This window comes from Dendrobates tinctorius, unplaced genomic scaffold, assembly GCF_039654945.1.
Source record: "Dendrobates tinctorius isolate UK_male_01 unplaced genomic scaffold, ASM3965494v1 ptg000211l, whole genome shotgun sequence".
In the NCBI taxonomy this organism is placed as follows: Eukaryota; Metazoa; Chordata; class Amphibia; order Anura; family Dendrobatidae; genus Dendrobates; species Dendrobates tinctorius.
Window position 1 is genome coordinate 3,681,344 of NW_027361878.1, and position 25,572 is coordinate 3,706,915.

General features: G+C 41.4%; 1 protein-coding gene across 1 annotated transcript in view; it reads left to right on the top strand.

Moving 5' to 3' along the window:
• The first annotated feature begins 235 nt into the window (after window positions 1-235).
• The window catches only part of LOC141058131 (mucin-2-like), a 62,881-nt gene continuing 37,544 nt past the window's right edge, over window positions 236-25,572 (top strand). The window contains exons 1-5 of the mRNA XM_073554290.1: window positions 236-295; window positions 12,015-12,166; window positions 15,159-15,297; window positions 18,382-18,492; window positions 18,580-18,759. Of these exons, the coding sequence (XP_073410391.1) occupies window positions 236-295; window positions 12,015-12,166; window positions 15,159-15,297; window positions 18,382-18,492; window positions 18,580-18,759 (642 nt within the window). The remainder of the gene's footprint in view (window positions 296-12,014; window positions 12,167-15,158; window positions 15,298-18,381; window positions 18,493-18,579; window positions 18,760-25,572) is intronic.

Below are 25,572 nucleotides of genomic sequence, written 5' to 3' on the forward strand. Positions count from 1 at the left end.
GTTAAATGATTTGTCAGATTTCAGAGGGTTTTGAGCTTTATTTAAGGGTGAGGTTAAATTTTTCCCCCTGGTTTTAATGCTGCTCATGATGCTGTAAGAGGATCCACTTAGATGCTGAACCGCAAAAACTTCACCAGCGATCTCAGAGGGATAATAAAGTTGGTCGAGATCTCTGTTGTGACTCCAAACGAGGATGCGCAGAGGGGTCGCAGTGGGCGATATTATTTATCTCAGGATGCGTTCTGCCGGGATCACAGCTGCGATCCTAATGGAAGACGCTCAGGAGAGGTCGCAGGTGTGGTGGAATTGGAGACTGAGATGCGTTCTGAGACTTTGCAGCGTCACCGTTTATAACGCAGCTGCGATCTCGCGTCTTTGCTGATAAAGAGCGCCGACTCTAGGCAGAGTTATGGCTCTCCAGAAAGTCTATATAAGCTAAGGGGAGGAGGTCGGGGCGATCTGTCATGTAATACTCACAGCCCCTACGATCTCCCGTGGTGAGCTTCTTTTTGCAGGCTGCAGCGTCTGGACCGGGGTCTCAAGGGAGACGCAGCTGCGTCCCTGATTATGGAACCAGAGGGGAAGGCTAGGTAAGCCTTACAATAAAATGCTGATTCCCACTTGTAGGTTGAGGGTCCTGACTAGCGTCGCTAGTGTGGGTGAGCTGGGAGCAGGTCCTGAAGGGTTGTGGAGTGTTGATTGAGGCTCTGGAAGCAGGGAGGCTGCAGCCCTGGAAGTTCGGGTGGCTGCACAGTGGTAATTTAGTCCGAGGCTTTGCGGCCCAGTGGTGTGGAAGGCCTCAGATGGTTTCTATGCTCCAGGAGGTCCAAAAACGTCGGTTTTGGTGTCAAAATGTTCCTTATAGGGTCAGGGGTCCTTCCTAAAAGGTATCCAGGCAGAATGGCATGAAATAGTCGAGTTGAGAGTCGGGTTGGGAGGTTTTTCTCAGGAGCTCCCTATTCCTAAGTCTCACATGCTAGTGAGCTAGGCCACGCCCCCCAATGGAAGTGGTTTCTAAGCATGCAGACTGTGTTCAAAAAACTGCTGCAATAGATACTGCTTTTTAATGCCAATTGTTAATGACACGTATGAGTACCAATGCTAAACCAACTTGTAACTACAATGAGGTCAAGGAAGCACATTCATAGCAAGAGAAAAAAAAAGTGATTTGCACACATATAGATATAATTAGCAGGTTTTTACTGCAGACTATGGTCCAAGCTATACTCTAATACAATATAATATAATATAGCTATGACGGTGCAGATGCCGATACATACACTTTTTCCCCGTTATGTAGATAGGGGCAAAATTGTTTGGTGAATTGGAACGCACGGGGTTAAAATTTTGCCTCACAACATAGCCTATGACGCTTTCGGGGTCCAGATGTGTGTCTGTGCAAAATTTTGTGGCTGTAGCTACGACGGTGCAGATGCCAATCCCGGACATAATACTGTACATACATACATACATACATACACACCCACATTGAGCTTTACATTTTAGATTATATATATGTGTGTGTATATATCTATTCCTCCTTTTCTATTTTGTCATTGGGATCCATTATATGTCCATTTTGCAAGCCAGTGAGAAAATCTCGCCATACGGATGTCACACAGATGCTTAGATGCGAAAAAATCGCATCCTCGCATTGCACACGGATGACATACAGATCACTGTTCATGAAACATTTATGCGATTCTCGGCCGTGAAAAACTGACCGATTTTTTTTTTAAATGTATGTGACTCCAGCCGTACTTGCAGTTGAGGTCAATGATAAAAGTCCAGGGACACCTACACATCACATCTAGAGGAGATATTATTACATCCCATTCTAAATCCCTAAGCCTCAATATAAAGTTGGTAGCCCATTACAGCTAAAATACCTTCCACTCTTCTGAGAAAACTTCCAATATTATTTTGGAGTGTGTCTGTGAGAAATGTTTGCTCATCTTCTAGGCAAAGATCGCCGTACATACAAGCTCTTTTGTTTCTGCACAGCTTGCAAGTGCTGCTCTGAAGCTAGACACATACCTTCAATTGAATCAGGAGCACACTGCTCCCCCCGCCAGGAAACAGGAACCTGTGCGTCACGGGAAGTGGTGCACTTCTGAAGATCAATGTTGAAAGATAACCCATCACTTTAAAGAGTGAATGAATGATTGAGTAGCAATTGAATGGGACAAGTGTAATTCCCTAGTGTGGCCTAAAAAAAAATGACACGGATTTATTGAAGATTCTATTTATTGCATACAAAAATATAAAGTCAGACTGGTGATTTCGTCAGAATATAGTTAAAATAATGAATTAACATTTCTTATTAGGACATTATATTTTATTTTTAATTTTATAGTGTCTGCAACAAAGGAAAATTAAAGTGCATTGGACCTCCTGTTAAAGGTAAAAAAAAATTCAATATTAATTTCATCAAATGTATTTTTATAGCATTTTACATAGTTGTCAGTGTCTTAAACAGAAATCGTAGGTTGAAAGCGTTGAAAGGTAAACTCTCATTGTGCCTATTAGGGTTTCACCAAATTCACTACACTTTAAATGCCATCAATGCCCATCATTCTGCTTTTTAACACAGAAATGTTTAAATTTTATAATAAGTCTATTTGAGCCCCTTCTAGTGTGGCAGTTGTAGATAGACACTGTAAATGTGTCACAGCAAGCAAGAAAAGCAGTATAGTGCCGTGACTGTTCCTACTGCTCCCCAACTCCAGTCATCGAGAGCCACCAGCAGGACATGTTTTCAGGAATTCCTTACTATTACACAGGTGATGATTAGGGATGAGCGGACTCATGGAAGTTCGAGTTCTGGTATCCAACTCAAACTTTATTCCAATGTTCGGTTCATGTATCAGAACTGTACCCAATCCTCAATCAGAACTTGAATTCTCTCTCCCTCTATTCTCAGGGACCGCCAAACATTGCAACTGACTTTCAGGAGACGTCCATATTTGGCGTTTAGCACTGGACACTGTCCGGTACAAACCTCAAACATTTAACTTTGGGTTTACTTATCTCTAGTGACGATTAGGGATGGGGGAACCTGTAAGTTCGAGTTCTGGTACCTGACCCGAACTTTTGAGAAAGTTTGGTTTGAGTACAAGACCAGCATCTGAAGTTCCACCAGAACCCAAACCTGGTTAAAAATACAGTATTGGAGACACCGAATTTTAAAGAAAAATCTTTCTCTCTTTTCTCTGTGACCACGGACTTACTCAAACTCTGCACCGGACTTCAGAACAGTGACTGTCCGGTATGAACTGTCAACATTTCTGAACAAATTCACTCATCTCCAGTGATAATTTCATCACCTGCACAGGTAATCATTCCATCACCTGTGAAATACTAAGGAAATATTGAAAGCATGACCTGTTGATAACTCTTGTAAACTGGATTTGGGTTTTTCAATGTATCCGCACTGACCACACAAGGACAGGATTATTCTTCAAAGCTTTATTTTGCTGATGCGTTTTGTGGCAAATCTGCCACTTCCTCAGGGCCAAAGAATTACAGTATCTGTTTACAGCAGCGGTTTTATACAAAACTTTCATGACATCACAATTACAAACAACAGACATCACTTCCTGTGGAAACGCCTCCTCCAATGTCAAAATCTCATATATCTGTCACAATAACTTTATATCAAGATCTAATCTGATAAAACACATTAAACATATGAACAATCAATCTTTAATTTGAAAAAGTATATGAAACCTATAATCACTACATATTAAAATGTTATAAAAATAGAGTTAACTAGACTCAAACCCACAGGTTTTAGGCAAGTCAGAACACTTAAGGCTTCCCATTACCATCACACTATCTCTCCACTTGTTAGGAATGGTTGTGGATTTATATAAGACCTTCATGACATCACAAACAGACAAAACATCACTTCCTGTGAAAATGCTCAGTTTTTCAATACAATGTCGAGACAAGCCATATTTCAGATATCCTTTAGAGATATTGTGTCTATGTGAGTTCATCCTTAGATGTAGAGGCTGTGTAGTGCGTCCCACATATTGTTTCTCACAGCAACAATCAATTACATAAATCACAAAACTGGATTGACATGTTAGCTTAAAATTAATGTGATATACTCTATCATTATCATTATTTGAGTAAAAAGTATTTACATTATCTCTGATCCAAAGACAACACAATCATTTTTTGATTTTACATTTAAAGCAACCTCTTATGTGCTTCTGTAAGGTACTTTTTCCTGCATTTGGGGCTTTTTTTATCTCCCACATTCCTTATTCTACTGGGGGCTAAAATGTTTTTTAGGGATGGCGCCCTCCTAAAGGTAACCACTGGTCTAATTGGTAATACTTTCTGACAGACTGGGTCATTTAGTAGGACCTTCCAATGCTTCTGTATTATGTTCCTGGAAAGGTTGTGATGAAATTAGTGGTATAGTATTCATCTGTAGATTTTGTATTGTCTGTCCCATGTATTAAACTACTTTGTGAAATTCCCTTTCCCTCTGAATATGCTTTTTTACTAATTTTTTAGGGTTTTCATGCTCTAAAAATCTCTCTCTTAGACATTTACTTTGTTCCTTATAATATTTTAATAAGGTGCAATTTTTCCTTATTCGTTGATACTGATTTTTTGGAACGTTTGTCAACCATTTGTTTTGTACATAACTGTTGGCGTCAACTTTTTTGCACCTTATTAAAAGATTATAAGAAACAAAGTAAATGTCTAAGATACATACGCCAGAAAAACACGGTCTTTTACTTTCCTCCTTTGTGACATTGGTATCTACGGGAGTCTGCAGCGACCACTGATTCCTTTTACATTCTGCAAGGGGTTGTGACTGTTCACAACCTGTAAAGGTGAGTGCACTAACCATGCATTGTCACCCAAAATATCACTTTTATCACCCTATGTGCGCTCTCTTTCCTTAATTTCAAACTGGAATTGGGGAACACTTCATTAGAGTGTTGTATCCAATGGAATACATAAAAAAGTAAAAGAAAGTTTTACTAAAGGGGTACTCCAGTGATAAGCTGATAACAGGATATTCCATTCTTTAACCCCTTTCCAACATCGGGTGTACATTTACACCGATGTCTGACTCCCTTCTTTGATGTGGGCTCCAGTGGTGAGCCTACATCTTTCCTTGGTTGTCAGCTGTTTTGAACAGCTGACATGTGCCCGCAATAGCCGCGGGTGTAATCACGATCCACCCATGGCTATTAACTAGTTAAATGTCGCTGTTAAATGCTGGCAGCAGCATATCAATGGCGCTTCCGGCAATGGCACCGGAAATACACACATCGCTGACCTGCGTCACGTGATCGTGAGTCACCGGTGTGTCGGCATGACAACCCAAAGTCTCCTGGAAACCTCTATGGTTAACAGTGCTGGCTTGCTGTGAGCCCCACTCAGTGGTCGGTGCTCATAGCAAGTCAGTAATTCAGCTACGTAGAGGCAAATTGATCATCGCCTCTATGTAGCTGAACTGATCGAGTTGTGGCAGTTTCAAGTTTCCCATGGAGACTATTGAAGCATGCCAAAAAGTAAAAAGAAAATGTTTTTAAAAATATAAAAAAATAAAAAACAAGTTCAAATCACCCCCCTTTCGCCCAATTCAAAATAAAAGTATAAAAAAATCAAACATTCACATATTTAGTATTTCCACATCCAGAATTGCCTGATATATCAATAAAATTAAGGATTAACCTGATCGCTAAACGGCGTAGCGAGAAGAAAATCAAAACACCAGAATTACTTTTTTTTGTTGTCGCAGCATTGCATTAAAATGTAATAACTGGCCATCAAAAGAAAGTATCTGCACCAAAATTGTACAATTAAAAATGTTAGCTAGGCACGCAAAAAATAAGCCCTCATCCAACCTGAGATCACGAAAAATGGAGATTCTACGGGTATCGGAAAATGCCGCAATTTTTTTAAACATAGTTTGGAGTTTTATTTCACCACATAGATAAAAAAAAGAACCTAGACATGTCTGGTGTCTATGAACTTGTAATGACCTGGAGAATCATAATGGCAGGTCAGTTTTAGCATTTAGTGAACCAAGCAAAAAAAAGTCAAACAAAAAACAAGTTTGTGATTGCACTTTTTTTGCAATTTCATCGCACTTGGAATTTTTTTTCCTATTTTCTAGTACACGACATGGTAAAACCAATGGTGTCATTCAAAAGTACAACTCATCCTGCAAAAAACAAGCCCTCACATGGCGATAGTCATGGAAAAATAAAAAAAGTTATGGTTCTGGGAAGAAGGGGAGTAAAAATGAAAAAGCAAAACCGAAAAAAGCTCCGGGGGTTAAGGGGCTAACCTTCACTGATTGGTATCAGTGTTGAAAATCACAGACCCTATGATTTGAAGGAGAAGCAACATGTTATAATAAATAAATGCCTAAATACCATTAGTACTATCGGTTGTATATCATAATGGCCATCATCTTGTTACACTGAAAGAAACCTGTCCTAAAATGATAACAAAAAAGATACCTGGGAGAATGTGCAGTACGAAGCTTGGCTCAACTCTTTCCTTTAGCCTCAAGAGCAGAGGCTAGCAAGAGGCTGTTCACACTGCTGACTACGCTGACTATCTGAATGCTGATATGCTGCTGTAAACTACACAGAACCAATATCGAGTGCTGTGAGAACCACACCAGCTATCTTCTGCACATGCTCACAGGCATCTTTAGTATTAACATCCTAGGACAGGTCAGTGCAACAAATTATCAGCCATTTAAATGTCATGTAGTGATTACTTCTACTGACAACATACTGTAAATTAACCCCTTGCCTACATCTGCTGTACATCTATGCTCACTTGCTATGAGTGCCGACCACCGGGGGCACTCAGAGCAATCTGGCTATGGCAACCATTGAGGTCTGCTGGAGACCTTTGGTTGTCATGCCGGCCCATTGGTGACCTGTGATCATGTGGCGGGTTTGCAATTGGGCGGGTTTAATGAAGTGCTTCCGGTAAACGTGAGTTAAATGCCACTGTAACAGATTGACAGCGGCATTTAGCTAGTTAACAGCCACGGGTGGATCGCGATTCCACCCACGGCTGTAGCGTGCACATTTCAGCTGTCTATATCAGCTGTCATGTGCCTGGAAAGGTGCAGACTCAGTGCCGAAGCCTGCACCAAACATGGGGAGTCCGACATTGGTATACTATTACACCCGATGTCAGAAAGGGGTTAAAGAACTGGATTTCACTTGTAAAATTCTCAAAAAAAACTTTGGAGTGCTGTTTTACTTCCTATTCTATATTGAGGAATAGTTATTTGTAAAAAGAAAAATTACATACAAAAGAAATATTAGACAGTCTAAGAATGTACAACTGGTTGTTTCCTTTCCCTCTCATATCTTCTGTATTTTAAGATGAGCAGCTATTGAACTTTGAGACATGATGTTACCATCTTGAATTAGCAATCTGCCTGCTATGTATTAAAGCAGAAAATCAACTATGTAGTATTTTTTCGGTCCTATAGCATTCTGTAATCTAGTTATATAATAACCTTTGATCTAAAGCTTCTTATTCTTTTCCCTCACACTTTAGAATGCAATTTGCCAATGATTTTTGTTAGCTGTGATTCTCCAACAGCCATAGGAGCACAGTGTGCCAAAAGTTGTCAGACTCTGGAAATGGATTGTGTGAGTATGAAGAATATAAAAAATGGTCTATTTTAGTTTACTTCAAGTTTATTCTTTATTAAATGATTTCTGCCGATTTCTAACGCTATCATATAGCTATTATTATTATTATTTATTGTTATAGCGCCATTTATTCCATGGTGCTTTACATGTAAGGAGGGGTATACATAATAAAAACAAGTACAATAATGTTAAACAATACAAGTCAAAACTGGTACAGGAGGAGAGAGGACCCTGCCCGCGAAGGCTCACAATCTACAAGGGATGGGTGAGAATACAGTAGGCGAGGGTAGAGCTGGTCATGCAGCGGTTTGGTCGATCGGTGGTTACTGCAGGTTATAGGCTTGTCGGAAGAGGTGGGTCTTCACTCTCTTTTTGAAGGTTTCGATGGTAGGTGAGAGTCTGATATGTTGTGGTAGAGAGTTCCACAGTAAGGGTGATGCGCGAGAGAAATCTTGTATGCGATTGTGGGAAGAGGAGATAAGAGGGGAGTAGAGAAGGAGATCTTGTGAGGATCGGAGGTTGCGTGCAGGAAAGTACTGGGAGACGAGGTCACAGATGTATGGAGGAGACAGGTTGTGGATGGCTTTGTATGTCATGGTTAGGGTTTTGTACTGGAGTCTCTGGGCAATGGGGATCCAGTGAAGGGATTGACAGAGGGGAGCAGCTGGGGAATAGCGGGTGGATTAGTCGGGCAGCAGAGTTTAGAATAGATTGAAGGGGTGTGAGAGTGTTCGAGGGGAGGCCATTGAGCAGGAGGTTGCAGTAGTCAAGGCGAGAGATGATGAGGGCATGGACAAGGGTTTTTGCAGATTTTTGGTTGAGGAATGAACGGATTCGTGAAATATTTTTGAGTTGAGGTCGGCAGGAAGTGGAAAGGGCTTGGATATGTGGTTTGAAGGAGAGATCAGCGTCAAGGATTACCCTGAGGCAGCGAGCTTGTGGGACTGGGGAGAGTGGGCAGCCATTGACTGTAATTGATAGGTTCGTTGGGGGGATCACGTGAGATGGGGGAAAGATGATGAATTCTGTTTTGTCCATGTTATGTTTCAGAAATCTAGCGGAGAAGAAGGATGAAATAGTGGACAGACATTGAGGGATTCTGGTTAGTAGGGAGGTGATATCTGGTCCAGAGATGTAGATCTGTGTGTCATCAGCATAGAGATGATACTGAAAGCCATGAGATTCTATGAGCTGTCCCAGGCCAAAGGTGTAAATGGAGAAGAGCAGGGGTCCTAGGACTGAACCTTATGGGACTCCAACAGATAGGGGGCGAGGTGAGGAGGTGGTGTGTGAGTGGGAGACGCTGAATGTCTGGTCTGTTAGGTATGATGAGATCCAGGATAGGGCTATCAATTTCTTTTGTTTTTCAAGATCTCTGCTTGTATTCATAGAAAGTGAAAATGTATTTTTATTGAAGAAAAGCTCTCATTGAGGAAAATCAATAATGTGATGTAGGTTTATAAAAAACAAAATAAAAGTATAAATAAATTAAAACAAAAATAAAATGACACCCTTCCAAAATGTCTAAAGAATTAAACTCCATGCAGTTCCACTAACCAGGTCATGTTGTAAAAGAAAATTAATGTTAAATGCTAATGAATATAAATATAAATTCTAGTTTAAAGTTTTCTTGTATGATTTAGAAAAAATACAGTACTTTAGGCTGAAAAAACATCTATTGTTTTGATGCACTCTAAAAACCTGTTACGGGTCAGTTTACACTGAGTATTTTGAAAAGATTTTTGGAGCAGAAAATGAGCAAAACTTTCAAACTCCATAAAAAGGCTCAGTGTTCAAATATTTTAAGGTTAAGTTTCCTCAATGAGTTTTAGGCGAGTTTTTGATGCTGCATATTTTCACAAAAAGTGTGCAAACAGCAAAGTGACTTAAAGTTCGAGCAAAGTGAATGGAATTTATAGAAATATCATGCCCACTGTGCTTTTTTTTTTTACACAATGTATTCTGACCTGCGCTGCTTGTTTGAAATCCGCAGCATGTCAATTTCTCTTGCGAATACGCTAAGTTTTATATGCAGATTTCCACTGCGGACTTGCATTAGGCTGGAGTCACACTAACCTGCGCAAAATACGGTCAGTATTTTACATGCGTAATATGGATGACAGACCCCTAAATAGTGCTCCGTATGTCATCCGTAAGCAAGGTGTGGTCGCGTATTTTGCGCATGTCAGCATCCGTATGTAATCCGTATGGCATCCGTATGACGAGATTTTCTCGCAGGCTTGCAAAATGGACATATAATGGAGCCCTATGACAGTTTTAATAAAGAAATGAAAGAATAGATATAGACACATAGAATGCATATATATATATATATATATATATATGTATTCTATGTGTCTATATCTATTCTTTCATTTCTTTATTAAAACTGTCAGTGTGAGTTTACTGTATAGCGCACTGAATTGCCGGCGCGACACCTGGTGCGTATTTCTCGCAAGTCACATGTGTGGTCCGTGTGTAATCCGTATTTTTTGCGCACCCATAGACTTGCATTGGCGTACTACGGGTGTAGTACGCTGACAATCGCAGCATGCTGCGAGTGGCACGGAGCGTAGGATACTGAGGAGAAATATACGGCTGGTGCGAGGGACCCCATAGAGAATCATTGGTCCGTGTGTAATGCGTGCTTTTAGCGCCTCTCACGCACCCGTATTCCTCGCCAGTGTGACCCGGCCTTAGACGTGATTCTGCAGGTAAAAAACGCGTATGTTTTTTAGTGTGTTTCTAAGGCGGATTCACACTAAAAACACATAGAATCCGCACATGATCATATCAATAAAGTTTTGTTAGAGAAAATCTAAAGAAGTATCAAAAAAGAAAACAGTTTTATTTAATGTGAATTGAAAAAAATGCAAAAAGCATTGTCAAAAATGCAATAAAAATACACATAAAAATGCGCTCAAAAATGCAATGAAAAAAAAACGCAAGTAACTTAATTCAAAAACTCACCAAAACCTCATCGTGCGAATGAAACCGAATTGTACCTCTACTGGCTTCATGTACCCATTGAATATTTGGTTACTTTTTTACATCAAGATTTTTAAGCCGAAAACCAGCAGTGAAATAATCAGAGGAAAAGTATAATAGAAACACGTCACCACTTCTGTATTTATCACCCACTCCTGGTTTTGGCTCACAAATACAGATGTAATATACTGACTAAATACTTAAAGACTGCAAATGGCCTAACAGAAAAACATACTGTATACTATGTGGGAATTCTTCTAGCATTTGATGCCACTTTATAGTAGCATAGAATTACATAACATAGCATAGCATAGAATTTTTTTAATGATTTTTCCCATATATGCAAGAAAATAATATATAAATAAATATAAAAAATGAAATAATTCACACTAAGTGTGAAAAATATATAACTATGCCCTATCTGCAAAAGAAACTGCTTTATAGAAGAAAAAACAAGCATACCAGTAGCATAACAATCTGTCATCTCTTTGGCCAGGATTCTGTTCTTTGCCCCACTTTATGGCTGCAGAGTAGTTGTAGAGGGTGGGCAAGCTGAGGAAAAAACATAAAGAGTTGGAATAAGAAGCAGAAAATGAATTTAAGAACAAAATCTAATACAAAAGTGTAGTCTGTGATAGCCAGAAGGTCAGGGTCCTGGAGGTCATGAAGCATAATGGGCAAAGTGTCCCAAATTATATCAGCTTGGGGCTTTAGGGGATATTTCAAAACATGAACAAGGAAAAAGGTGGGTCAGAACACTAGTTATTCATTTCAAGATGGGCATCAAATGCACCTAATGGAGGTTAAATTTGACATTAAGGTTAAGTGGTGGCTGAGCCTGCCCTTCTTTTTATCTGGTGTCTCCAATCTGAGAATGCAGGGCTTCTCGGAGGAGGTACAGAATAGCATACCAAACCAATAATCTGCTAAAAAGCAGAACATTTGGATTCAAATCTTTAGTGGCCATGTCATGACCTTGTGTGAACATCTGTAGGATTCTTCCATGGCCACTGGAAGCAAACAATGCAAGTATCTATTGAATGATTGTAAGTAGAGATCTTTAAAATTAAAAATAAAAGATGCAGAAAGATTTCTGAAAAAGTATATAACTGTCATTACAGAAAAGAATTACCTTAAATCTCAAAAACTTATAAGCTTCCCAAAGAATAAAATATTCCCACAAAGTTGGGTAAGGTCCAAAAACTGATACTCTTCATGCCACTCTTCACACTATCCAGAAATGTCAACATTTTAAGACATCAACTGTCATTAAATCTAAATGTATTGTCGAATACCTTTTTCCAAAAAAAGAAACATTAAACTTTTACACTTATTTGTAATTGTTCTGCTTGGATTCCCCAGTATTCCACTAATTGTATACCAGGCTGCGTCTGCCCTCCTGGACTTGTATCTGATGACGACGGAGGATGCATTACAGAAGACAACTGTCCATGTATGCACAATGGAGCTATGTATAACTCAGGACAGGAGATCCAAGTCAAGTGTAACACCTGGTATGTGTAGCTTATAGCTTTTGATAGTTTTATGGTGGGATTGTAATGAATGGAAAAGTATTGTGATAAAATGATGTGTTCTTTAAATCAGGTTTGTAACTTTTTAGGCTATGACTATGGTGACGGCATGTCATTGTGGTGCCTGTCTCATTGGAACTCTTTACCACAGATCTCCAAAATGTAGAAAAAATATAGAAACAACACTCAAAATAATTCTAGTACTTTATTTACCAAAATCAACAATAACTAGAATATTTAATGGACATATCCATAAAAATAAAATTGCAAAGCTCAGAAAAATTCACATGAAAAAAACAGGAAATATTATGTATGCTTTTAAAGGGGCCGCTTAGCAAAGGTGCAACCATTCAAAAAGGAGTAAAAAAGAAAAGAATTAGTATAACTATTGAAGTATCATAAACATATACATATAATATATAATAAGTTGCTTACTCTAGAAGATCAGAAGATGAGAAAAATAGTGGGGGTCCTTGATACACCATCAGAGGTCATTGAACAGATGGGCACCCACAGAGAGGAGGTAATGACAAGCTTAGGAATCTAACAGTCCATTGAGGCATGTGACCAGGTGACCGGATAGTCCAAACCTGGCTTCTTCGAACATCTTCATGGAGGCAGGGGTCCTGAGGGTCAAAATCTTGGCTTTCCCAAATGTATTCATGGGTTCAAAGATGGTCAATGGAACAGATCTGTATTTTCCAAGCTTAAGCTGTGTTCCTGTTAATGTTGCCATGGTCTCTTGGCTGTTGTTCTGCAAAGACTCTATGGAGTCAAGATGTCCTGGCTGTGGTTTTGTAGACTATTTTCCTTTCTTCCTGGCAGAAGACTAGAAATCCTTTTCTATATCCACATCTGTGGTTCAGGTCATCAATCATCCAAAGATCAGAGTGAAGGAGAGAAGAGTTTAACTCCATTGTTTGAATATTTAATAAATCTACAGAGTATGTCCCTTACTGTTTGCAGGTCAACAAGCTACATGGATTTAAATATGACAAAAGTCCTTATTTCTTTTCCAACCGAAAAAAACACATTCAATTATCAATGTTCAAACAATGGCCTATGTCTCCTGGCCTACTGAAAATAGACATCTGAATAATTAAAATGAAATGCTGTCATCACACCAATGCACCAGGTCATCAGCAAGAATCAGTCCAAGAGCCAGAATTAAAGCATCTCATGTGATGCTCCATTTCTGGGGCAGCTGTGTGCTGGTATATTTAGGCTCGGAAAATCCCAATAACCAGCTCTTAGCTACCTGGTTTGCCTTTGCTGGTTACAAAAAATGAAGGGGACCTCACATCCTTTTTTTAATTTAATTATTAGGTTAATACAAAGCTATCCAATAAACTTCACATGCAAGGCACTAAAGATTGCAATTTTATAATGTGTCGTGGGGTTGTGAAATTATATATCTGACGGATATCTTCTCTATTTATCTATTTTCTATCTATTACCTATACATTTAGCTATCTATTATCTTTGAACATCTCTAATACATAAAAATCAAGAATTTATTGAATGCATTTGATTCTGGTACCTGTCACACAGATGGCATACAGATGGCACACTGATATCACACGGATAACTCGCGTACACATTGATGGCACATGGATGTACACACTAACACAGATTGCCAAGAGAAAATGACACGGATAGTAAAAATGGACGATCTCATGTGTATATTTTTTAAGCAGATTTGTGAATAGGGTCTTATACGTACGAGTGCTATCTGTGAAAAACATGGATAGCATTTGTATGAGATGAATTGACATGTGAGCCAGTGCTGATCCATAGAGATCCCATAACTATGTAATTTAATGCGTTAAACAGCCAGAATTGTAAGTAATACTAATTTCAATTATTCAATCAAGGTGTGAGCTGATGCTGGTGATTCACACTCAGCTCCAAAGCTTACAGCAGCTATTGCCAACTTTTCTAACCTTGAAAGCCAAATTCAGCTCTGAAAGAGGGTCGCAAGCAGGGCCGGACTGGCCATCTGGCAATTCTGTCAAATGCAGAAGGGCCTGTCTGGTAGTGGGTCACCTTGTCTGTTACATTCTTAACAGAATCAGTGTTCTCAAGACACCCCTACTGTTAAAAGTTGTGACGGAGCACAAAGTCGCTGACTCCATTACTTATCCCAGCAGGCCACGGGAATCATTAGAAATATTGGTCTTGTAGTAACTCTTGCTTTCATTCATCCAGGGTAAGGCTAGTTTCAGACTAGCGTTTGTGAGCGCAGCGACGGCCTGCGCACGGCCGCCACTAAGCCCCGCCCCCTGCCCCGCCTCCACCGGTATCTCCGCCTCCGGGCGCATATCTTCATCACAGAGGGCGCAGGCCGTGCGCAGTCTGCGCACAGTCTGCGTTTGGCGGCGCATGCGTCCTTTTGACGGTGCGCCGAGCAGCACCAAACGCAACCTGTTGCATTTTGGTTGTGCTCGGCGCACCGTCAAAAGGACGCATGCGCCGCCAAACGCAGACTGTGCGCAGACTGCGCACGGCCTGCGCCCTCTGTGATGAAGATAGGGGACGCATGACGCATGCAACGTCATGCGCCCGGAGGCGGAGATACCGGTGGTGGCGGAGCAAGGGGCGGGGCTTAGCGGCGGCCATGCGCAGGCCGTCGCTGCGCTCACAAACGCTAGTGTGAAACTAGCCTAATATATTCCATCTGGTGCTTGGGGACGGGGACAACATGGGCCTGTGTGACTTCAAATACCAGGGCTGAATTTCAGTCTCAGTCCGTACCTGGTCGCAAGACATATCCAGAGCACTCCCTCACAACTACCCAAAATAGTGACATCTAGCTCTCAACTCCCCCACAGTAGTGACACCCAGAGCCCCCATTATTGGTATCATGACAACCACTCTTCCCAACAGAAATCACAGTAAGTCTACATACTTACATTTAACTGATGAAAATTACATTTTCGTGAACTGTAGATATATTACTTTTGTTGTTTTACAGCGTATGCGAGAAAAGAAGATGGAAATGTACAAGCAATATTTGTTTAGCAACTTGCACTGTTTATGGGGACGGACATTATATCACCTTTGATGGAAAACTCTATGTCTTTAATGGAGAATGCCTATATACCCTAGCACAGGTATTGCCTAAATCACAATTGGATCAGTTGGACTGTTTATTTTTTTATGCTGGTGTCAACAAAAATGTAAGAATCTTGGCAAAATATTTAAGAGGTAGACTGCAACTTGACTTGTGATTATTGTTTTTCTGAATGTACAGTATATAATAATATATAATTATTAATAATAATTAATTATCTAAATAATTAATAATTTACAATGCATAATTTAAGTGTATATATATTTATAAAATAATAAATAAAATAAAAGAGTGTATTATGCATAAAGTTGATCATACAGATAAAAGTTGGCTAAACCTAGCAATTCTGGAGTGTGTTTAGTGAGCAATTTGATTTCTGCTGCATAAAAATATGGAACATAACATAATGATAAGTTATTATTAGTGATGATCGAGCAATGAAATGCTCGAGTACTCGGTACTCCATTCGAGCACCCGGACGCTCGGACGTGTTCGACTCAAGTAGCTAGCATAATGGAAGTGAATGTGAAACTCAAACATTTTTCCGTCTCTCTCTCTGTTCCTGGAGTTCTACATCTCACAAGGAGTCCAGCTGACAGAGGAGTCCCTGTGCCACCAGCAGGGGAATTCCTCGCTTCAGTGCTGTGCACAGCTCAGATGATTCAAATGAGCTTCTTATGGTAACCTGAGCACCACGCAATACTCAGCACTGCTCGATACTGCTTGATCAAGTATTGAGGAGCGATGAGCGAGTATACTCATTACTTGAGATTTCCCGAACATGCTCGGGTGATCTCCAAGTATTAGGATGTGCTTGGAGATTTAGTTTGTCGCCATAGCTGCATGATTTGTGGCTGCTAGACAGCCTGAACACATGTGAGGATTTCCTAACAAACAGGCATGTATTCAACCTGGGTAGCAGCCACAAATCATGCAGCTCCGGCAACAGAAACTAAATCTCTGAGCCCATCCAAATACTCGGAGATCACCCCAGCATGCTTGGGAAATCTCAAGTAATGCGTATACTTGCTCATCACTAGTATTAAGCAATGCCGAGCATGCTCACCCATCACCAGTTATTGGACTTCTTGAAAACCCATACTGTAGATAAACATTTAGCCACAAAATTTTGGCTTATATGTAATTAGTCAAAGGATATATGACTAATCTATCCCTGCCTTTAGTTTTGTCAAATAAATTAAACCATGGGCACTATTTTGATAAATATGGTGCAATTTTTGCAGATTGATATTGTTAGGCGCCGGGATACTCCCTCTGCACAGGATGGATCCCAAGCCTTGTCTTCTCCTGCGGTCTCCCATTCAGTTTCAACCAGTAGATACTGCTCAGCAAAGACGTCAGTCTCAGCATCTAGCTCAGACTCAGGCTGTGCATGTCGTTACCACTGCCTATCCAGGTTCAGCTGTGGTAACTAACATTAGACAGCGGTGAGCAGTCATTCCTGAGGCTAAGTCCATGATTTGCTCTACTGAGCATACTTGTGAGGTGGCAACCTCTCATTGGTGGTCGGTTGTTAGCTGTTCAGGGCCCGTTCCAGCTCCAAATTGGCCCACGAGCAAGGTCCTGTCAGACTGGACTTAATCGAGGAGCATGTAAAAGATCCTCTGGTGCATGCATCGGCACGCTTAGATAACATGTGTTTGGTGTGTTGGTGGATACGTTACCACCCTGTGTGCATGTGTGCCACTACTAGAACAGCGAGTGTGTGTCTAGACAGGCAGTGTAGGGTGGGAATCCTGCTTGACTTACCATCTGCACCGGGCGTCCTAAGTCGTATGTGCTTTCAGCACAAACCGTGTAGCAGAGCAAGTTCAACCATCAGCTTAGACTCCCTGGGGGATAGCTATAGGGACCCCAACTAGCATCATTACCTCTATGCTCCTGTGACATCTAACAGGGCATAACTTAGAGTGCTCTCTGTGTGTGCTGCTCTGTGGAGTAACAGAGTCTGGTACTTAGCACTCAGTCCACACTGAGAGATGTTTAAGTCGGTGTGATTACAGTGCTTGCTCTCAGCTCTGCTTCGCCACAGTTTCCTAGCTGCGGTTCCTCCATCACCGCACGGTGGACCCCGGGTTGCGATCACACACTATCATAATTTATATTTGGTGTGATCCGCAAACCCGAACAGATATATTTGAATAATTGCAAAGGTTTATAAAGTTGTAACGGTTGGAAAATCTCCTTAAATTGTAGTTAAATTGTATTACAATTTCACAACTTTGCTGCATAACGATAAGACTATGAATCATTCTTGCTATCATTTTAGAAGGCTGATACCATTATTATTATTAGCGGCACAGCTTATGGGCAGGTGCAGACGGCCATATTATTGGTCCAAATGTGATCCGACAAATCATCAGATTGCACTCGGAGAAAAATTAAGCATGTGCACGGCCCCATAGACTAAAATTGGTCCTTCGATAGAGCCTGGCTGGGAAAGCAATTGCGGCATATCAAAGTTTGATCCAATATTCAGATTGTATTTGGCCATGCAAGTCAATGAGTGAGTTGAAAACATTGGACTGCACTCGGATGACCTCTGAGTTCAGTGCGATTTCCACGGAGTGACAGAATGGAGAATATGGAGTCATTTTGTTCTCTATCTTCTCCATATCTGTGACAATTGGATCACACTCTGATCAATTGCTGATCAGAGGTTGATCAGAGTGTAATTTGTATAATCGACCCAATTCTTTTGGATAAGCATATCTACAGTCATGTGCACCTGCCCTAAGAGGAACCTTTCACCTTGAAAAACTGTATTTAATCTACGAGTGAATAGTATATGCTGCCTGGCCTCCTCCCTGAAAGTGCATCTACCGGGAGAAAATTAATGTATTTAGTCCTAGGCTTTCCGTCCTCAGGGCATATACAAGTGATTACCATCACCGCTCACTACACTGCTTCCTATACTGAGAGTGGTGACTATAAACATGCCCTGGGATATTGATTGACAGTTGTCTCTGCAGCACATTGGTGTAGAGCGAGCTGTCAATTAAAGGGCCAGGGTGTGCTTACAACATTGTGTACTTATAAAAATGATGAATATTGTAATATACAAACATTTGGGCATTTAATGAAATACTTTTTTCAACTCAAGGACCACTGTTCACTAAATGACAACAGCAGTACGTTTCGGATTGTAACAGAGAATATTCCTTGTGGAACCACAGGAGCAACCTGCTTGAAGTCTATAAAAATGTTTCTTGGGGTTAGTAAACCAAACTATTGTAAATAAATCAGACTATAAAATAATAGCCTTCTTCATGTACTTGTCTCTTCAATTCCCTCTTCATAGGGTTATGAGTTAATCCTCGTTGATGACCATCTGAATGTGGTCCAGAAAGGCCCAGGTAACACAGTACCTTACAGGGTACGACTGACGGGTATCTACTTGGTCATTGAGACAAAAAATGGTCTGCTATTGTTATGGGATAAGAAGACAAGCATCTTCATCAAAGTCACTAAAGAATTTAAGGTGAATCTTCGTTATGTGCTGAAAGTAACGTGTGTTGCATGTAGTAATATTTGCTCTACCAATAACATCATTGACAAAATCCACCCCATTAACACCTTTACTCCCAAGGGTGGTTTGCATGTTAATGCCCGGGCCAATTCTAACTCCAACCCTAACCCCAACACACCCCTAACCCTAATCTCAGCCCTAGACCTAACCCTTACCCTAGCCCTAACCCTAGCCCTAACCCTAGCCCTAACCCTAACCCTAATGGGAAGATGGAAATCAATACATTTTTTTAAATTTTATTATTTTTCACTAACTAAGGGGGTGATAAAGGGGGGTTTGATTTACTATTTATAGCTCGTTTTTATGTTTGGCAGCTGTCAGACGCTAAAAGACGCTTTTTATTGTAAAAATAGTTTTTGCATCACCACATTTTGAGAGCTGTATTTTTTCCATATTTTGTCCCACAGTCATGTGAGGTCTTATTTTTTGTGGGATGAGTTGACATTTTTATTGGTACCATTTTCGGGCACATGACATTTTTTGATCGCTTTTTATTCTGATTTTTGGGAAGCAGAATCATCAAAACCAGCAATTCATGAATTTCTTTTGGGGGGTGCATTTGCACCATTCCGCGTGTGGTAAAACTGATAAAGCAGTTTTATTCTTTGGGTCAGTACGATTACAGCGGTACCTCATTTATGTCTTTTTTATGTTTTGTCGCTTTTATGCAATAAAAACAATTTTATATAAAAAATAATTATTTTTGCATCGCTTTATTCTGTGAGCTATAACTTTTATTTTTTCACTGATGACGCTGTATCATGGCTCATTTTTTGTGGGACAAGATGATGTTTTCAACGGTACCATGTTTATTCATATCCAGTGATCGCCGATCTGACACTTAAAACAGCGCTGTCAGATCAGCGATCTGACAGGAGCTACAGCAGGCTTCCTCATGCCTGCTCTCATCAGGCAGTGAGGAAGCCGCCTCCCTGCAGGAACCCGAAGGCCCCCGTGGCCATATTGGAACTGGGGGCCTGCAGGGAGGAGGACCCTCAGAGCGATGCAGCACATTGCGTCTCTCTGGGGGTCGCAGGGAAGTGGGGTGCCCCACGCTGGCTTGCCCAGGGCAGCGGGGTGGGTTACCCGGTACCGGGCCGGTGTCGAAGCAGGGAAGTGTCACAGCAGCGGCGACCCGGTCCGTGGCCCTGGGCGCCCAATATCAATGGCGGTGATGTTAATGGTGTTAGAGTTTATTAGAATAGTTTGTGATGCTATCCGTGGTATTTGGCAAGTATGGTGTTAGGCCAACGCTGCATGCAGATCCGCTGGGACTGATGGTGTGGTGCAGCAGAGATGGTGTAGCTCTCCACAGGTAGAGCTGTAGTACCAGGGCAGTGTAGGTGCAATGGATGAGGAGAGGCGCAGAATGGTATGGATGCTGGTACCCAGGTGTAGCGGTGCGGGAATAACTGGAGGACACCAGAGTATGCGGTTCCAAAGCTTTACTCACTGTTTGCAGTTCTCACAACTGCCTGCCTCCGTACTGTGTTCTCCAGGTCCGGGCTCCAGCCAACCTCCAGGCAGGATAGGATTCTCCCTTCCACACTCCGCCAACATGTACCTTACTGAATGACTCCTCCAATGCGCCTTTAGGTGCGAAGCACTCCAGTACTTAGTTACCCTGGAATGCCTCTCTCTAGGTGTTCCTAGTCTTTACTTGTATGACAGACAGCTGTAGCCTGCTTCGGGGAACTCTAGCTCCAGAGTCCTGGCTTACTATTCAGTTGCTGTTGTGTCCCAAGTCTATGGTGGGAGCAAGGCGTTAGCGGCTCACTACTCCTCCGGTGTCTGTTGCCGGACATAAAGATCCAATCATCCTCGGGGACCGGGCCCCAGCCTTTGCGCTTTCTGGGCTGGAAGGGTTCTCTCTCTTTCTCAACCAGCTTCCCACAGTCCTTCTATTCTCCTTCGTTCCGATCTGTTCTATCTCTCTTATGGAATCTGTAGTCTTCAGTCTACGTCTCTTTCTCCTTCTCTTCTTTCTGTGAGGAGCTCGTTCCACTAAGACCAGTCCTCAGCCTCTCCTGACTGACTGCCTTCCTCCGCCTTGAGCTCCTCTCAGGCTGACCTGCTGTCAGCCTGCTCTCTCTCAGACCCTCGTCTGACTTCCTTCTCTGGGACTCACCCCAGACTCACTGACTTTCTGTCAGACTGACCTCAAATCCTACACTTTCCCTCTCTTTTGTATCATCACACTTCACCCTCCTCCCAGCACATCTCGTGTTACGAAGCAGGGTTCCACGAGGGGTGCTCTGCTAACCCCCAGCATGAAGCTGTTAAGTGGCCCCACTGAACTATCTTGTGTGTGGAATGCAGGTGTGGAGCGTGGTCAGGAGTTCCCACCTTACCTGGATGGTGGGGCACTACACCTTAGGAGAAGGTGCAGTACCTCTGTGGCGACTGAAGCCTCAGGGGCGCCACAGAAGCACGGAGGGAGCCCCCTCCCTGCGCGCTTCTCTCCTATGCCCCATGACTGCCCCTGACACATAGTGTCGGGTGTCAGCTGTGATAATCAGCTGACACCCGGCCGCGATCAGCGGCGCTCCCCCCGTGAGTGCCGCTGATCGCGTTGGATGTACTATTCCATCCTTGGGACTTAGGTCCCAGGTCACATGGATGGAATAGTACGTCCAATGTAGGAAAAGGGTTAAAATGATAGTAGCGATTCTTCCACAAAATATATGGTCTTTGGTCAGTAGGTCGGCAGAAACGTGGGCCAAAAATTTATTGTAAATAGAATTGGAAGTTAACGTCCTCCACTTTTCAATATCTTGTATTTAAAAAGTAAAGAAATAAAAAAGCTTGTGCTTAGAAAAGAGAGAAAAAACTCTGAACCTTCAAAGCTTTATTAAAGAGCAGCTTTCATATTTTTATGAGTTATAGCATAAATAATAGCAATAATTTTGCGAAGGGCTACATAAGAGTACGTGACTGTTGGTCAGGGTTGAGCCAATAGGCGGGAATTAATTCTGCTCAATATGAATATTAGCATATTATTTCAAATTATTATTTTACATTTTACATTTATATTATGACTTAATATTAAGGAGAATTAAGTTTGCTGACATCCCCTATAAACTGTATGAGTCGGCACAAAGCTCCCCTATGTACAGTATGAGCCCTCAGACAGCCCCCTACATACAGTAGTAGCCTCCAAATAGCCTCTATAAACAGTATGAGCACTCACATAGCCTCCTATATACAGTATGAGTCCAAGCAACCACCTATATACAGTATAAGCCCTCACATAGGCTCCTAAATACAATATGAACTCTAATATAGTCCACTATATACTGTTTGAACATCCACCTAGCCTCTCTATATACAGTAAGGTATGAGCCTCCACATAGCCTCCTATATACAATATGAGTCCCCATAAAATGTCATATATATGCAAACATCCCATACCCATACAAAAAAACAACAACACACACTCACCTAAATAAATTTACCTAGGTAAATGTGAGCTCACATAACTGACCAATCAGTCATTAGCTTGCAGAGGAATATACTTAATTAAATAATCGAAAAAAAAACATAACCTCTCATAAATATGATTGTTGATTAAGACATTGACAGAGTGTAGTTTGTGTTATTCATGTTATAGATTTATCCCAAGTATTTATTAAAGGAAATTTGGGAGCAAGATTTTGCAATGTAATCTGAGAGCAGCATGGTGTAGAGGCAGAGAGTCTGATTCCAGTGTCATTTACTAAGCTAATCAGTGTTTTATTAGCAGGAGATTATTACAACAGGACTAGGTGCTTTATGCCTCTTGGTCCTATTTTTTAGGTAAAAAAAAATATATTTTGCTTCAGCAAAATGACGCCGGTGGCAAAGGTGCACGCAAAGTAGCATCTATCACTTCCCGATAGATGCTACTGTGCAAGCGCCGCTGGCGGCACTTTGCTGCAGCCATTTTTTTTCTTTTACAGCAAAATGGCGCTGGCGGCAGCACATGCGCTGTAGCATCTGTCACTTGCCATTCTATTCTTTTGAAGATTTTAGTAAATGTTTGATTGATCTAGGGCATGGAGTATCCCTCCATGTGGCCAGATATATTGCGCTATGGTATATGAAAAGTTTGAGGTTGATGATACATAGCTATTGGTTTTCCTGATAGGTGTTGTAAAGACTCAAGAATCTTGCACATGACATAGGGCACTTTGAGATATATTGGTATTTCCCAACACCCAAATTCCATCATATTACCAGTTCATCATTATGCTGGGGAAGTCTTATGGATTGGGTTGTTATTCAACCATCATCTGCCTCTAACAGGATCAAATAAAGCTAGCTCCACTTGCTGCTGTATAACCATTTAGATACTGATGTCAGTTATAGGGCTCATACTCACTTGCGAGAAACTCGGACGAGTCTCGCGCGTCAATACCCGGCACTCGGATTGGAGTGTTCAGCTGCATAGAAATACATGCAGCTGAACGCTCCGATCCGAATGCCGGCGGTAATGCCGGGTATTGACGTGCAAGACTCGCCCGAGTTTCTCGCATGTGAGTTTGAGCCCATAGACAGCAGCACTTAAATGTGATTTTATTCAGGACTTTTTTTCTGGCCCCCATCATTCCTGCAGTGCAATGGCTGGGAGGCAATTTGTTAAAGCGTCAGCTGGGAGCCTGCTGAAAGCTCCATCATTATCATGTTATCACTCCTGTGAAGTCAAGCTTATTGTGGGTGTTATAGGCTCACCTGGTTAGGTGGATTGTCTAAGTCCAGGTCAGTATTGGCAACATGGAGAGAAGGCGCTTGAACGGTGGGCAGAACTCTCCAGATGGAACATGAAAACACCAGGGCAACAGGCAGACAAGCAGAGCAGGAAAAATTAAAATACAGAGCCAAGAGTGTAGACATGAACTGAATATGTACAGTGCCTTGCGAAACTATTCGGCCCCCTGGAACTTTTCAACCTTTTCCCACATATAATGCTTCAAACATAAAGATACCAGATGTAAATTTTTGGTGAAGAATCAACAACAACTGGGACACAATTATGAAGTTGAACGAAATATATTGGTTATTTTACATTTTTGTGGAAATACAAAAACTGAAAAGTGAGGCGTGCAATATTATTTGGCCCCTTTAACTTAATACTTTGTTGCGATTACAGCTGCAAGTCACTTGGGGTATGTCTCTATCAGTTTTGTACATCGAGAGACTGAAATTCTTGCCCATTCTTCCTTGGCAAAAGGCTCGACCTCAGTGAGGTTTGATGGAGATCGTTTGTGAACAGCAGTTTTCAGCTCTTTCCACAGATTCTCGATCGGATTCAGGTCTGGTCTTTGACTTGGCCATTCTAACATCTGGATACCTTTATTTGTGAACCATTCCATTGCAGATTTTGCTTTATGTTTGGGATCATTGTCTTGTTGGAAGACAAATCTCCGTCCCAGTCTCAGGTCTTTTGCAGACTCCAACAGGTTTTCTTCAAGAATGGTCCTGAATTTGGCTCCATCCATCTTCCCATCAATTTTAGCCATCTTCCCTGTCCCTGCTAAAGAAAAGCAGGCCCAAGCACATGATGCTGCCACGACCATGTTTGACAGTGGGGGTGGTGTGTTCAGGGTGATGAGATGTGTTGCCTTTATGCAAAACATATCGTTTGGCATTGATGCCAAAAAGTTCGATTTTGGTTTCATCTGACCAGAGCACCTTCTTCCACATGTTTGGTGAGTCTCCCAGGTGGCTTGTTGCAAACATTAAACGACACTTTTTTTGAATATCTTTGAGAAATGGCTTTCTTCTTGTCACTCTTCCATAAAGGACAGATTTGTGCAGTGTATGACTGATTGTTGTCCTATGGATAGACTGTCCCACCTCAGCTGTAGATCTCTGCAGTTCATCCAGAGTGATCATGGGCCTCTTGGCTGCATCTCTGTTCAGTCTTCTCCTTTTTGAGATGAAAGTTTAGAGGGACGGCCGGGTCTTGGTAGATTTGCTGTGGTATGATACTCCTTCCATTTCAATATGATTGCTTGCACAGTGCTCCTTGGGATGTTTAAAGTTTTGGAATTCATTTTGTATCCAAATCCGACTTTAAACTTTTCCACAACAGTATCGCGGACCTGCTTGTTGTGTTCCTTGGTCTTCATGAAGCTCTCTGTGCTTCAAACAGAACCCTGACACTATCACAGAGCAGGTGCATTTAAAAGGAGACTTGATTACACACAGGTGGATTATATTTATCATTAGTCATTTAGGACAACATTGGATCATTCAGAGATCCACAATGAACTTCTGGAGTGAGTTTGCTGCACTGAAAGTAAAGGGGCTGAATAATATTGCAAGCCCCACTTTTCAGTTTTGGTATTTCCAAAAATATATAAAATAACCAATAAATTTCATTCAACTTCACAATTGTGTCCCAGTTGTTGATTCTTCACCAAAAATTAACATTTGGTATCTTTATGTTTGAAGCATGATATGTGGGAAAAGGTTGAATAGTTCCAGGGGGCCGAATACTTTCGCAAGGCACTGTATAGTCAGCATAGGGTTTGCAGGTCTGTTTGTAAAGTGAAAATCCAAAGATGAGAATTTGTAATGCTTACAACAGATGAAGTGTCAATTAGTAAACCAATGGATAGTTGCTGGCAGCAGTGATGAATAGGCAAACTAAAGTGAAAAAAGATGCAGTCATTTATAGCAGTTAGTAATGTGAACAAGTCCAGAGAGGGGTTTGTTATGCTAACAGCAGACAAAGTGTTTGTTGCTGGTCTGAGCTAGCAAGTAAGTGCAGATTGAAGAAAC